The sequence below is a fragment of the Rhipicephalus microplus genome, chromosome 2, assembly GCF_043290135.1.
Source record: "Rhipicephalus microplus isolate Deutch F79 chromosome 2, USDA_Rmic, whole genome shotgun sequence".
In the NCBI taxonomy this organism is placed as follows: Eukaryota; Metazoa; Arthropoda; class Arachnida; order Ixodida; family Ixodidae; genus Rhipicephalus; species Rhipicephalus microplus.
Genome location: NC_134701.1, coordinates 248687705 through 248701751, shown reverse-complemented (window position 1 = coordinate 248701751; position 14047 = coordinate 248687705). Strand labels below are relative to the sequence as shown.

At 44.7% G+C, this 14047-nt stretch overlaps 1 protein-coding gene across 1 annotated transcript; it reads right to left on the bottom strand.

Annotated features, from left to right (window-relative positions):
- Positions 1-1279: 1279 nt before the first annotated feature.
- LOC119170174 (uncharacterized) lies at positions 1280-13014 on the bottom strand. The gene is made up of 3 exons (XM_037421251.2): positions 12826-13014; positions 3545-3656; positions 1280-1715 (listed from the first exon to the last, which is right to left on the bottom strand). Exons 1-3 carry the CDS (start codon positions 12932-12934, stop codon positions 1613-1615), a joined length of 324 nt encoding a protein of 107 aa, XP_037277148.2. The 5' UTR covers positions 12935-13014; the 3' UTR covers positions 1280-1612.
- Between the last annotated feature and the right edge of the window lie 1033 nt (positions 13015-14047).

The window sequence follows — 14047 nt, the reverse complement described above, 5'->3', positions numbered from 1 at the left end:
CCACTTCCAACACTGTTGCAGTCTGGGTAAACAGCGAAGATGGCAAGAAAACGCAACCACATGGTGGACGCAGCTAGACTTAACTGTTTGATCAGCTATTTGATCGCTGTTTGATGAGCTGTTGGATCGCAGCTAGACTTCGTTTTGATCACATGCTTCCTTATTTATCACTTTCTATACTGCCCTCTTTCGTTCCTTCCCTCCTTTTAACCCATGCATCACTCCTCCCCCAAACTATCTTTCTCACCCCACGCTATGCTTTGTACCGCACATGGTTAAGCTATGGTTTGCCCTCTCACATCATCCTTTTCCTCCTCATTTCTTTGTTCCCTACCCTGGTGCGCATGTACAAGAAAAATTGTGCAAGATGCACTGCACGTACGCCGCTCCCATAAATGCTATGTTACGTTAACAATGGACTTCGGTAGGAGCCTCGTATTACTCGCGATTGCAACGGTCGCATCGTTGCTGGAATACTTTTTGTGTCAATGTATCTAATTATAACATCGAAGGAGACAGGGCGTGTTGTTCTTTACGTTCGTCCTTCTCGTATACATAAGTGGTCGATTCTTGAAGGACACTTTTTTTTTTTGCAGTTTGGTTTGTTCCGCTGCGACTACACATTTTATTCGCTCATGCGTGTTACAAAGATTGACAGTGCCTTTAGCTAATGCTTAAAAGAGCGGAGGTAAATACCTATGCTTTGACGAGAAACCCATTTAATTACTTCGTCATTCTCAGGCAATTACTCCTAGGACGACTTACTTTCAGGAGATTATGTAATCGAATACAACTTTATTATCGCCGTGAAAGAAGACATGGTTGACTTACATATAAGTAAAAAGTGTAAATGAAAAAAAAAATGACAAGAATAAAGTAAATAGGGGAGCTGAGAGAAGCGTATAAGTCTGGGAAAAATAAATACGGTGCTGTATAAGCATTATTAAACTCAGGATAAGGGCTGACCAGTTGATCATGCGAGGGTACGATGCACTGACCAAGAGTGTTAGCGTTGTCTGCGATCTATGCCTGGTAGAGACAGACCCACTGGATAGCGTTGGAGAGAAGGCCACACAATAGCGATAATCTTCGCTACAATGCGAGCATATGTATTTCTCAAATGTGGTATCATGTGTATGTAAAGCCTCTATGGCGGTACACATAAACACGTGTACCGAGTACGTAGACCTTGTTTCAATTCTTTCACGTCTACACCCGTTGAAACCCCCCCCCCCCCCCCCTCCTTAGAAAACTGTGTGCTTGAACTTAACACATGGAGTAAACTGGTGATTAAATTTTATTACGCGTACTATACTCACATACAACCCATCACAGTCATTCGTCTGTGAAAGCACCGGTCTTACAGGTCATAGCTATTCACCAGCAATGAAACACTACACTAAAGTGGCAAAAATATAAATGAAATAAGATTCACTATACAAGCTTTCACATAGCACTCGCGACTGTTTTGCTTTGTTTGGCACGGTATGGCAGACTGGGCGTCGGGCTCCTGCATTTCTTCGTTGATGCTGTCAAGAGTAGCGGGAGGAGATGTAGGACGCCATTTGTTTGGTTGTCTTGATTTTCTCTAATGTGGGCAAGAATTTGATGCTCACGAACAGATGACATGCGTTTTGCAGCATTTCGGGTAGATTCCCTTGCCTTTTTTCAAGGTACAGTTCTTCGGATAGCCTTGCAGTGAGACGCGGCCGCATCTGCAGAAACAAGATCATAAAGAGCAAGCCATGAACGCAGAGCTTATTTAGATAGCGCTTTAATTAGCACACTTTACAACAGCACACTAATTGGTAAGTTGTGGAAAATAACACAATTGAGCCCCCATGCGGACACATTGCACAGCCATTTATACATTGCGCTTATTGCCTCTCATAATGGCCCGTTCCTTTCTCACGGAATGTGATTTCACTTCAGAAGTATCTGCAGGTTGGAATCGTGGCCAGAAATATTACAGCAAATGCTGCATATGGCTTAAGTGTACATGGCTAGGAGAAACGAAAAACCATTCGGCAGCGGTGTCACGAGTGGTCTCCATTGGTTGTGCGATCAGTTCCGTCGATCTAAGCGTCGCACCCTAGCACGTTCGCCATTGGGTGCGTTGTGAGTGACGTCGTCGATTTTGTCGCAGCCGTAGTGCCGTGCACGGGCACATTAGTTTCTACTGAGGCATTCCACTCGGGTAAGCCACGGACAACTCTATAAGAGCGCCGAAAGTGGAAATGTGAGGGTGCTCGCATTGGCTGGGCCGATGGTGCAGTCGGGGCACGAGAACAAGCCTGCCGAGGCAGAGTGGCGGTAGCAACTGCGCACAAATGATCCGGCAGCCTTCCAAGCCGCTGTTAATTGCGAACGGAATGCAAGTGCCGGTTGCGGGTGGATCCTGCAAACCACGCCGCCGAGTTAGCTCGCGACCCTTGCAACAACGCACAGCGCCAATGTGAAGATTGCGGGAGTGCGTTCACCGGGGCGAACGCCTTCTTCTGGCGGGAGCTTTTTCCAGCACACTTTAGCTGCGACAACGACGTCTGTGACCACCTGTGCATTTAACCGCATTTAACTGCTCGTTGCACTCCTCCATGACTGTGATCGTGCCAAGCACAATGTGCGGCATGTGAAATAAACACTGTGGCCAAGCCAAACGTATGTCTAACCTCTTTAAGAAGCATGACCATGTAACTATTAATTGTGAAAGACTTCAGTGAAACGTCAGGTTGAACCCATTGCTATATAAACACTGGGACGGCACGCTTCAGCTTCGCTGGTTAGCCATTTGTACGAAGTGCTTCAGCGGTTATTTTTTTTAGAGTGACCGTGGGTTCATCTACTTTTTGTGTATTTTCGTGGTGTGCTTCTATATGTACGCATGTAAAATACCAAAATTTTGGGGGGGAGATGGTTGTAACTCCCACCCTTCGTATTCATTGCGCGTATGCTGCAGGTCAAAGCAGATGGTGCAACGACGGGAACACAGAGACGCATAGAGTCACTTGGCGAGAACTGATGAAAACAGGCGCACATACAAAAATTATGATCGTCAAATTTCAATTATATGTACTTCTCCATCAATTATAACTACTTGTCTGACTATCATTGAAATAAATGTAAAGCTTGGCGGTAACCAAGTGGTACATAGTGGATTATTGATGTTGAAACTATGCTAACTCAACGATAAACGATATTGAAACTTTCTCACACCACCTGGCACAACACAGTGTCACTGTATCATCGTTTTCGCAATGATAGAGGTCCATGTACTGTGCGTGGTCAGAGCTTGTTAAAAAGCGACAAACCATAGAAACTTTCACTGTGTGAACCAGCGTGCCACTGCCTTGACCATGCCTAGTCTGGACACATAAGCACAATCTGTCGACCATGTGATGGCCCAGGGCCTCCAAAGAGCCCGGATCCCCCCTCTACGACATGTCTCACAATCGTGTGATGGTTTCATCACATCGAACCCTACATATTACTGTTGCGTTTCATCGTTTCTTTATACTAGAAACGAAGACTGTGCTGTGAAACTTACGATGCGCCTCGCAGATACTTGAGCCGCGAATCACAGGTAAGGCTCATGCAAGGATTGGCGAGGTTGATGTGCGCTCCATCTGGAATTGCGTACTTCTTCCAGATGCATTGTTCTGAAGAAGAAAAAGAAAACGAGTCTTAACTTGGTTGTTTTTATTGTCTTTGAAAAAAAAAACAACTCACCAGACCCCACGTACCATGGAAATCTACGTTATGCGAAGCATGGGGAGGGAAGGTGGTTTCGGAGCAATTATTTATTAAGCGAAACGTTACGAAATTAAGCCTTAGATACATACAAACGTTTTACGTACATACGTATGTTGAACAGCCTCGTATGTTTAGGCAACTACCTGTTTACAGTTGCGTAATGATGCCAACAGGAACATGAATATCAACAGTACCAGAAGCGGTAAAACTATGTAGCGCTTGTGTTCGCGAATATGGTAGCCATGGCTAGTGCTACGTGCATCCTTCAGACATTGGCGCTGAAGTATACAACTGACGCTAACCCGACGTGACGGCTCTATCACATGAGTACACATGTAATGTTCATGAAATCAGATATGCAGCACTGCGACCACGATTGACATTTCCCCAACACCAAGCCTGCAAGTGGTCTTGTTATATTAAAACCGTACCGGCAATTAGCGTGGACCTGCGGTAAGATACTCGATTGCCACACGGAATGCTGTGGTTAGATTCATGCCGGGACCCTGATATTTATTCGTTTCATTTGTCAAGTCAACGCTGCCAGTGTCAATTTTTCTCAACGCTCACGCATTTAAAACACCAATGTCTGTTCTCGCCGTTCCTTTGTACATTTACCGCCGTTCTTTTGTAGAAATACCCGTGGCAATATGCCCTCATACGGCGAATCACGATATGTGGGTATGTGCCTGACGTGTCTGGAGGAAACAGTTTGATGATGTACTTGACAGGACTTTCATTTGTCATGACCATACAGAAATATTCGTCAAACACTATTTTAATTCTTTACTAATTTCTAATTTTGGTATGTACCCCAAGTTAAGAAGGTTATCACGAGATACCCAAACGGTTAAACAGACCGACAAGATAGATACGTAGATAGAAACACTCAAAGTACCAGCAGTTCTTTAAGAAATGCTTCGCATTCAAAATGAGAAGTCCCAAAATACCCGAAGTATATCACGTAAAAATATAAACGACAAACAAACACACTAATTAAATCAGAAGACGCCCGCTGAACCCGCATAAGGTAACCACAAGCTTCTATCAAGTCAAATCTCTTCGTCATGGAGAAAATAAACGAAAATCAGGGGTAGGAATATACATCCTAAAAAGTATAGATGCCATGAATACAGTGAAATGGTAAGTTCAGCAGGTAAGTACACAGATATAAATAAGACCTTAAGAGGATATAAAAACATAAGAAAACACATAACTCGCTTTGTGCTAACAGCTTTGAACGTCGTAGCAACAAAATAATCATAACATTTCAGAGACTTGGTACTGACATGAGTTTTTCAAGCAGCAACCAGTGTTACTGCGAAGTTCAGCATACGCCTTAACTCTAAGAAGCTGCCATGCAAATTAAGGCTAGGGTTTTAGAGACTACCAAGAAGCCGTGCAGTGCCTGCAAATGTAAAAAAAAGAAGTGGTAAATATGTCAACGCTTATCGCTATTTTCGTAGGGACTCTCTGAATTGATGTAGTACTCGAGAAAAAATGATAGAGAGCAACAGGCACCCATCTTCATTTATTGAGACGTGACTATAGCGCTTTGGGAAGGCTATAGTGTGTGGCGATGCTAGAAGGAGCTGCCCTAGAAAATAGGTCAAGTTTTAAAGTATTATTATACAGAGTTCATGTAGCCCCTTCAGACAAAAGAGGACATGGTGATAAATATGTCTAAGCTAACCCTGTTACTTCCTATGTGGATACCGTCTTGCGCGCTGTAACGGGAAATTATACGCAAGTACCACACAACCCAGAGAACTGACGACGTAAACTAATTGATTGCCAAGTGCAATCCCAAGATTATTTACAAGATTACTAGTTTGCAGAAGGGTGTCTTGAAGGGCCACTTCGTACATGATACTGAGGAGAACAAAGCGAAAAACGGGGAAGAGAAAGAATGAACACATGACACAAACACTCGTGTCGGGCTTTTATTCTTTCTTCATCCCGTTCTTTCCACTGTTACCCTAAGTACTAGTTTACGTTTTAGCTGAAGGAAAACGTCAGCTTTGTTATCTATTTTCCTCGATGAACATCCATCACTGTTTAACAGCAGCTAGAGCTTGAAACGAGCTTCTCGTTTTCGATTAGTGCCACCATATTCCTATTTTAAAACGGTGCAGTGGCTGGAAGCCTGTGCAGTGTGGGATGGGTTCATAAGTCGTCAATGTGCGTCATACATGTCCATATCTGCTATTCGATTAGACTGTCGTGAACCTTTCAACAACTGTCACTGCATGCTTGTCAACTGTTCTTTCATGCAAGTATATCTCGGTGGGTATTGTCAAATCTAGCAGAGTTCGCACCATTTCTAAGAACACCCTGGTTAATGAGTACGCGGGCAGCGCTGTAGGCTAACTTATTTGGATTGATGGGGCACCGTTAGATATTGCTCAAATAAGCTGGGAATACCGTAAATCATTTTTCTGTCTATAGGGTGCTTTGCGTGTTTATAACTAACACCTTAGAGAAAGGTTGTTTTGCCAAAGCAAAACACCCATGCCATGGGTGTTTTAGTTTGTCAGAACACCAATAATGTAAGCTGTTAGTTATATTGTAAGGTTGCAAACTGACTTGCAGTGAACCACATTACTCACCTGCACACTACAATTAATGACATAACATTCAAGACATCACTACTGTGTAAAGCATGCAGGGCAGATAACTGTACATCATAAAATTTTCTGATAGTGTAGGTTACTTGGCTCCGGCGTTACTAATGAAACGTTTTCAAGCATGCATAATCAAGTCGCAAGACCACAAGCAGCAACTCTTAGCTGTCCAGTAGGCTCATGATAAGGCAAGGAAGTTTAACCTCCCGGTTCTAACGTGGGAGTAGTTAGGCGGGCTCACCTGTGCTGTATAGGTCATTCAATAAAGTTTATTTCTCCTCCTGTTAAGTGTCAAATATAGAAAATAAAACGCACATTCAAAAGGAAGCTCTTGAAACTATGCGACATACCCGATAACCCCATATTATGGCAGGCAACTAACATGGTCTGAGCAGAGGGATAAAAGACTTCTATAGCTTGAAAGGCCTAGATAGCTGACTGCCGCGCATACTGTTTGTTTTCCACACAAAAAAAACAAAGAGAAAAAAGAGAGAGATAGTGTTTTTTAGTTTATCTTGGGCTGTAACGAGATATTTGCCCCATTGTGACGACAGTCACGGTGCAATAGCGAATATTTTATTCCGTCCATTACCGCAATCTCGTGTTGCGGGAATTCCCAGGAACTAAGCTTCCCATTGTTTCTCATTTGCGTGTGCCTTGCGCGAGGCTAAAGTTGGTATAAGGTAGGTGGACACGGTAACGTCTAATTGCCTCCTTTTCTTATTACGTATCTTTTTTCTCAGTATGGCTTAGAGAAAGACGGGAAATATCAGTCGACACGCGAACCTCGTCCTTGGCCGAAGTCTCTTTCTTGCGCGCGGTTTTTTTCAAGAATACGACACGGCCTCCGCAGACAACTGGGTGCATTAGTCTGCGTTTCTTTCTTTTGACTGCTTTAATTTTTTTTATTCTTTGTCTCATTTTTTGCTGTCTCTGCTTATGTCCGTATAGTCGTGCGCGTAGGCGATACGGTATGCGTGCGCGCCCCACTATGCTGCGTTCGCAGTGTCCCTGTCCACTTCGCAAATTTACTTTAGACTTTGCTAGTGTTCGTTTTCTTGCGCGGGTATAAAGCCGCGCACCGGATCTGCGCAGATATATGTGCATTAACGGCGCCGACGCATAACCCCTGACCTGAAGTGTTTCTCAGAATCGGTGTATACGTGTCTTCCACATGCAAAAAAAACCACAGGGGGTCCCCGCTGATGTGCGCGACCTTGTGAGACGTTGAAACAGATGCCTAGGCACCTGTCTGAGCTGTCATTGCGCGAAGCAGCCCCGTTTTCTTCTTTTTTTTTTCACGGCACCTTGGCCTTCGAGAACCATATATGAACTCCCGGAGTAACGCATACGCGTATCGTCGACTGCCGATGACAACTCTGTCGGTAAATCTTTTTGTCCTTGCGCTAGCCCTGAGAACGGTATTGGCGGACGGTTCTGACGAGGTTAGCCTTGCCGAATAAGCTTGTTTACGCTAGCGTGTTTATAGCAAGAACTAGATGATCGATGATCAAAGACAGCGAATTTATGCAGAGGTACGGGTCTTGCTTCGATAATATATAGACAATATTTTTGTCAGATAGCACGCATTTTGTTACCTCACTTCTTTCTCTTTCTCTCACTTGTTCGGGTGGTTGAGCTTGTTGGGTGACTTCTGTAGGTTGCAATTATGTGGACACTGTATTCTTGAAAATCATGTTCTTCCATATAATTATTACTGCTCCTTTATTACTATACGTTTGTTTCGGATTTGACAGGGGAGACGTCCAGGTGAGCTCACACAACTTGCAATAAATATGCCTCACCGGGACTTACAGATTCAGCCTGTCCCCAATGGTCCTAGATCAGTGACTTGACGGTATTGAATAGCAACAACATAACTTCATATCTTAAAATACCCCTGTTTTTCGGCATATCGATGCTTATCGAGTATCAATCTAAGCATTTAGCGAATCAAGTTTTTCAGCATGCAGTTCTGTGTAAGTTCTTTCTAACACTCGTAAATGAAACTCGTGCAATCATAAATTGCGAATACGATTTAAATATGACAGAAACGTCCAATTCTATTTGTGACACAAATCATGGTGGTCAGCGAATCAGGTGGTGCCACCACCCCAGTGTTGAAGTGTTACCACCACACGCATTATTTTACGAATCCTATATCTCAACACGACTGTCACAAAAGACATGCGATGAGTTACGTTGGCACGACCACCGAGACAGGTGCCATTTACGTTGTCGAATTGCTGTCCGTAAACTCCACTATAGAGCTTCTGCCTTCCGTGTACATGTCTTTTTTTGCTACACATTACACACACCTGTCATTCATCACGGCTGCCTACGCACGAGGGCGCAACCTTCGATTATGCGCCTTTTATTGCTTCGTCGGAAATTGACAGCAGGGCCTTCACTGGAACGTCTGGACGCGCCAGCGTTCGCGCTTGCCGACTTGCACGTGCAATTCACTGAAAGCATCCGATCGTGGTCCCAAATGCCCTCGTGTTGGCCGACCCTCGCAGCCTTTGGACGTTTCGGCTGTGCTCATTTTGATGACTCTCTAGCTAGTGGAGGAGAGGTCGTGAAGAACGTTGGCCTTGGTGACGAGGCCGTTGAAATTTTCGCTCCGTGAAGTGCCTGCTGCTTGTGAAACTCCTTGTGTATGTGCCATTGTAATGGAACTGGTCTTTGTTTCTTTTCTTGTCTTTCAAGCCTTAAGTCAGTCGTCCGTGATGCGCTTTTGTAAAGACACCCCAAGCACCGACTTTACTGAGAACCTTCCATTACCTTGTTTTGAAAAGCTCGACTGTAATGAATGCACTAAGGGAACACGTTTGTGGTTTTCTTTTTCTCAGAGCAGTCAGCGGAAAGAAAAAAAAGTTTTCAAGTGCGAATGCTCAGTAGTATTCTTACCTCAAGTTGACAAGCTCGTCTAAACTATTTGCTTGTGTTTATATTTGAGTACTGTGCTTCTATGACAGACTATGCAGCTCTCTTTGCGCTTCAACTTATCTATGTTATTCCCCAAGGATGCTGAAGCGTTTCGCACCATACTTGGTCACTATATTCGGCTCAGATACGTGTGCGACCAACTAAAATGACAAGTGAAGAAGCATACTCGGAAAAAATCAGAAAAGGGATTTAGTTGTATCCCATCACAGGCCTAACGCCGTTTTTACCCACTGTGTGCGGATGTTGTCAGGGAGGACATGACTTTTGCTGGTATTGGCGGTGATCTTAAGTATGGATGGGCTCTAGTACTGTGGTTTCTCTTTCGTTTATTAGCGTTGAAGGTACGTGTTTTCAGATGCCTCTGTCGCTATTCTGCACAGATGATGCTACGAAAAAAAAAAAGCGTTCTTGGCGTTCTGATCACGTTTGCTATCCCGAAAAGTACATTTTGTGGAGCTTCTGCGAAAAGCATGGCGAGTGCAGTGTTGGATATGCGCGGTAGTCTTTCGCACAAGATAAACAGCCGGGTTATACCACGTGCATACTCCTCGATCTTCCCGTAGAACGAACAAAATTAGCAAAACCATGAAAGTGTGCTTGGCCATTTTTTTGTTTTGTAGGGCAATGCATCAGAAAGTTGGTCTGCACGCACGTCTCAAAGGGACACCGTTTATTCTACGCAGTTTGAGAGCTTCGCTCACGTTTGCAGGGCACGCACAAGCTTAAGATGACCATTTTCGTTTTGTCTCGTCCTTTTGCTTTTCTGTTGCATACGAACGCATCCACCGGCTTGACGATTTAAGGCTGTGCTGGCAAAAACAACGAGATTTGACGATAACATACAGGTTTTCATGGGAAGAATTTGCATACAAGGTTCGGTTTCGTTTAATGCTACAGACAACGCCTGTTGCGGCCGGCGGAAAGTTTCTCAACTCTCAGCCATGCGCTCTCCCGATGCGCTTGCTGAAAGCCTTCGCTTTTTTGGTTGTTTTCTGGCGGTCACTTTCACTCGTTCGAGCGAAGAGGAATATGAAGAGGGAGAATAATGTGAGAGAGCTTATCCACGGGGCTGTTAATAAAACGAGAAAAAAAGCTGCGGCAGAGGGAAAGGGCTACGCAGACATGCTGCGTAGTTTTAAGAGGCTAGATATAGCTGTGAAAAATCACACTTGTTGCCAAATGCGCCGAAGGAATATTCCCACATTGAGTCAAGAGCACGTTGAACTGAATTAATTATCCGTCCTTGCGCTTTCTTTGAGCTGCGCAGTTCGTCGCAAAACACTATGAGTGGACTCCAATCTAAGCGCAGCAACTTCAATTTATGGCACGCGTCTTGATAGCAGAATAGGCGGTCGCAGCGCCCAAGCGGGTCCACGAAGCGATTAGCGTATAAAATCGTAGATCTCAACCGATGAGACGCTGCTTATATTGATAACTCGTGTTAAGGGTATGACGTTTGGCGTGAAAACGTGTTCAGGGGCACACGCACTTGCGAGACTTTAACGTGTGGTCTTGTAACTGGTTTGTGCTGTGGAATCGTTCTGGGTGTTCTTTCGATTCCGTTATATAGTTCAATCTAAGGTAGAACCACGTGCATGCACTCTATCTATAAATATGAGACCCCTTCGATCACTTCAGCCGCATGCTAAAAAAAGTGCTCGAGGTATTTTCTTTCCTCGATAAAATAATGAATCACTGTTCTACAAACTCACATGCAAGCATACACACAAGCGCAAATATTCGAAACTGTTGTGGGGCTTTGCAAAACTGCGAGTGTTGTCAACGTTTGCGAGTGTGCGTGTGAGGAGTCACGCTTCGATATTTTTATCAACATGAGTGACCAAGTAGGTTAGCAGCAAGTTCTTCTGTGGCACCTTTTTCGACCACTCATTCTAATGTTTGAACATCTGTACGACAACCTTTCTATAAGGATGATAGGACTAAAGGGGTTGAGCTCCTTTGCAAAGTAAATATGGAACACCGTCGTCAACGGACGTACACACAACTAAGTGAATGACGGAACCATCGTCTCTCTCCGTTCTTGGTATACCGTTTAATGTGTTTTGGCACGTCTTGGTCGAACTGTCATTACATTTATTGATCAAAAGGGCAACAAAAATAATAGATCTGACACCACTATGCTATCTGGGGTTTGATGCCCAAAAAACCACGATATAATTAGACGAACATCGTATTGGAGGGCTCCGGAAAATTTGACCACCTGACGTTATTTTTAGTGCAGTGTCATTGCACAGTACACGGGCTTCTACTGTTTCATCTTCATCGAACCTGCGACCTTCGGGTCAGAAACCGTGCACCGTAACCTCTGATCCACTGAGATAGATATGTTAGCACGTGCGCGCCATTGAAGTCGTTCACAGATCAACGAAAGCGCGTGCATTAGAGGGGAAGGAAAATGCGCGAGTAAATGCATTCTGCATGGTGGGTGAGAAGTGGTCTTGCTCTCTGTTTTCATTTGAGGGTTTCACCTTGCAAAGTGTTGCGATTCTGGCATTGCGCCGCGCGTGTAGATCCAAGTGATCACGTACCATCACAGATTAGTGAAACTACCGTCTCTTGATAGAAGCAAGGCATGGAGTGTTCAGCGTGGAGTTTGAATACGAACGACATGTACGCACAACCACCGAGCATAGTCAGATAGATGCCTCACTCCAGCATAACCTTAGCCCAATTTCTGCAGAAATTAGGTTTACCGGAGTGTTTAGTTCTTTAGTTTAGGTTAGCTTCTTCGAGCGAAGCGTAAGTATTTGACCGGATGAAACCTGGGAAGTTATTAATAACCCTTTGCTTCCTTATTTGTCTGCAAGGAAAACGTTATTTGAATATACGTGAAAACTAACCACCTGTGAAGGAATAATCTAATGTCCCCTGGGGTGGGGGGGGGGGGTGGTGGCTACACTTAACGCTAAACCTTTGAATTATTTCGTAGATTGAACACTGTTTATTTGCTTACACTATAAAAATAACCATCTGAATTATTCTAGCAACTGGACTTACACCTTAATAGGCCAAATGGCAAAAAAAAAGGAATGCTAACACAACGTAGAATATTTCCTACGTGCTCATATCTGCAAGGTGCTCAGAATGTTTTTTTTCCATTAGCCTAAGAGTTCTGAATATGAATATGCAGCTTTATTTTTATTCCGGAAACATCATCTTTGTCGGTGGACAATCTGTACATAATGAGGTAAAATATCATTCAAGTGTTTGTAAGAAAGTTCCTTCAATGAATGATGTGCAGAATTTAAGGCGCATTGTTCATTTCTTATCTCAACTTTTCGTTTTACAAAAGGGGGCTAGGGGAGATTACACCTTCGCCTACTTCCTGACGTTTCGTTAGTTGAAAGCCGCAGCAAACGCGAGTGTCCGTCCCATCGATCGCTCTTCAAGCCAGAAACACTCGTCTGGTTTCTTTACTTTAATGACTCCGCAGCAAGCAGCGTCTTGCACGAGCATTGATCGCAAGCATGCACGCACTCACTGTTTTTCACGTCTACAGGTTGCACGAACACAGCCGCCCTGGCGAGGGTCGCGAAGACACACAGCAGAAGGAGCACCGTCCCGAATCCCTGCCTCCGGCTGAACCGCATGCTGATGCCGCTTGCGTTTGCGCGACACTTCCACAACGAGCGCACTCGGCGGCAGTTTCTGTTTGAGTGGGGCGCCTTCGCGGGACTGCAAACTCTTTTATATAAACGTCTTTCCGCCGACTTTAGCGAGTGCGTGCGTATGTTTGTGGAGCGCCCCGAGCGAAAACCGGATTGTCTGGCGCAGCGGACCTGGGTATTCCCCTGGCGGGCGAGGAGGAACTGCTGCGAGCTGGGAGGGGTAGTACAACCTCCTTGGTTGTGAGTGTCGTTCCCGGTCGGCCGGCCCGAGTGGTTGCATTTGCTACGTTCTCTGGGGGAAGACCTTTTGCACGAAAACAAAAAAGGAGCAAATGAATTCAAACGTTTTAGCCTAATGTGACCCGAAGCTGCGCTATCTGCATACCATGGCGCTCAGATGCAGCGTGTTGGTGCTGGTCTGTTAGGCCGCACGTCTAAATAGAGTGCAGAAAAACATTATGACCCCATGCGACGAGAAATATTGCCGTGTTTGGCGCATTTATCCTTTTCTATATTTGAGTTTATGGGCAGAATGAACTATAGAAGTGGGGTTTCTGCAATGACGCACATTCATGATAGATAGGTATGACTCATTCGTTTAGACAAAACTATGTGTTAGCTTTTGGACGCACTCTGCGGCTTTTAGATGCGGCTTTATCGATAGATCTGTCCAGTAGGTAACGCAAGCTGTGATCGTGGTTGTGGTAATGTGTTGCCCCGCCGCGGTGGTCTAGTGGCTAAGGTACTCGGCTGCTGACCTGCAAGTCGCGGGTTCAAATCCCGGCTGTGGCGGCTGCATTTCCGATGGAGCGGAAATGTTGTAGGCCCGTGTGCTCAGATTTGGGTGCACGGGTGGTCGAAACTTCTGAAGCCCTCCACTACTGCGGCTCTCATATTCATATGGTGGTTTTGGGACATTAAACCGCACATATCTATCTATCTATCTATCTATCTATCTATCTATCTATCTATCTATCTATCTATCTATCTATCTATCTATCTATCTATCTATCTATCTATCTATCTATCTAATGTGTCGTAGCTGCAGGCACGCGTTTAGCCCCAGCGGTCGTGGTCGGCGACTCCTATCGAACA

Bases quoted from the DNA above. Each gene is read 5' to 3' on its own strand.
- LOC119170174 (XM_037421251.2), bottom strand. From the start codon at position 12,934: ATGCGGTTCAGCCGGAGGCAGGGATTCGGGACGGTGCTCCTTCTGCTG. The intron at 3,657-12,825 runs GTGAGTGCGTGC...TTTCTTCTTCAG, and splicing joins ACCTGTAGACGTGAAAAACA to AACAATGCATCTGGAAGAAG. The intron at 1,716-3,544 runs GTAAGTTTCACA...TTGTTTCTGCAG, and splicing joins AAGTATCTGCGAGGCGCATC to ATGCGGCCGCGTCTCACTGC.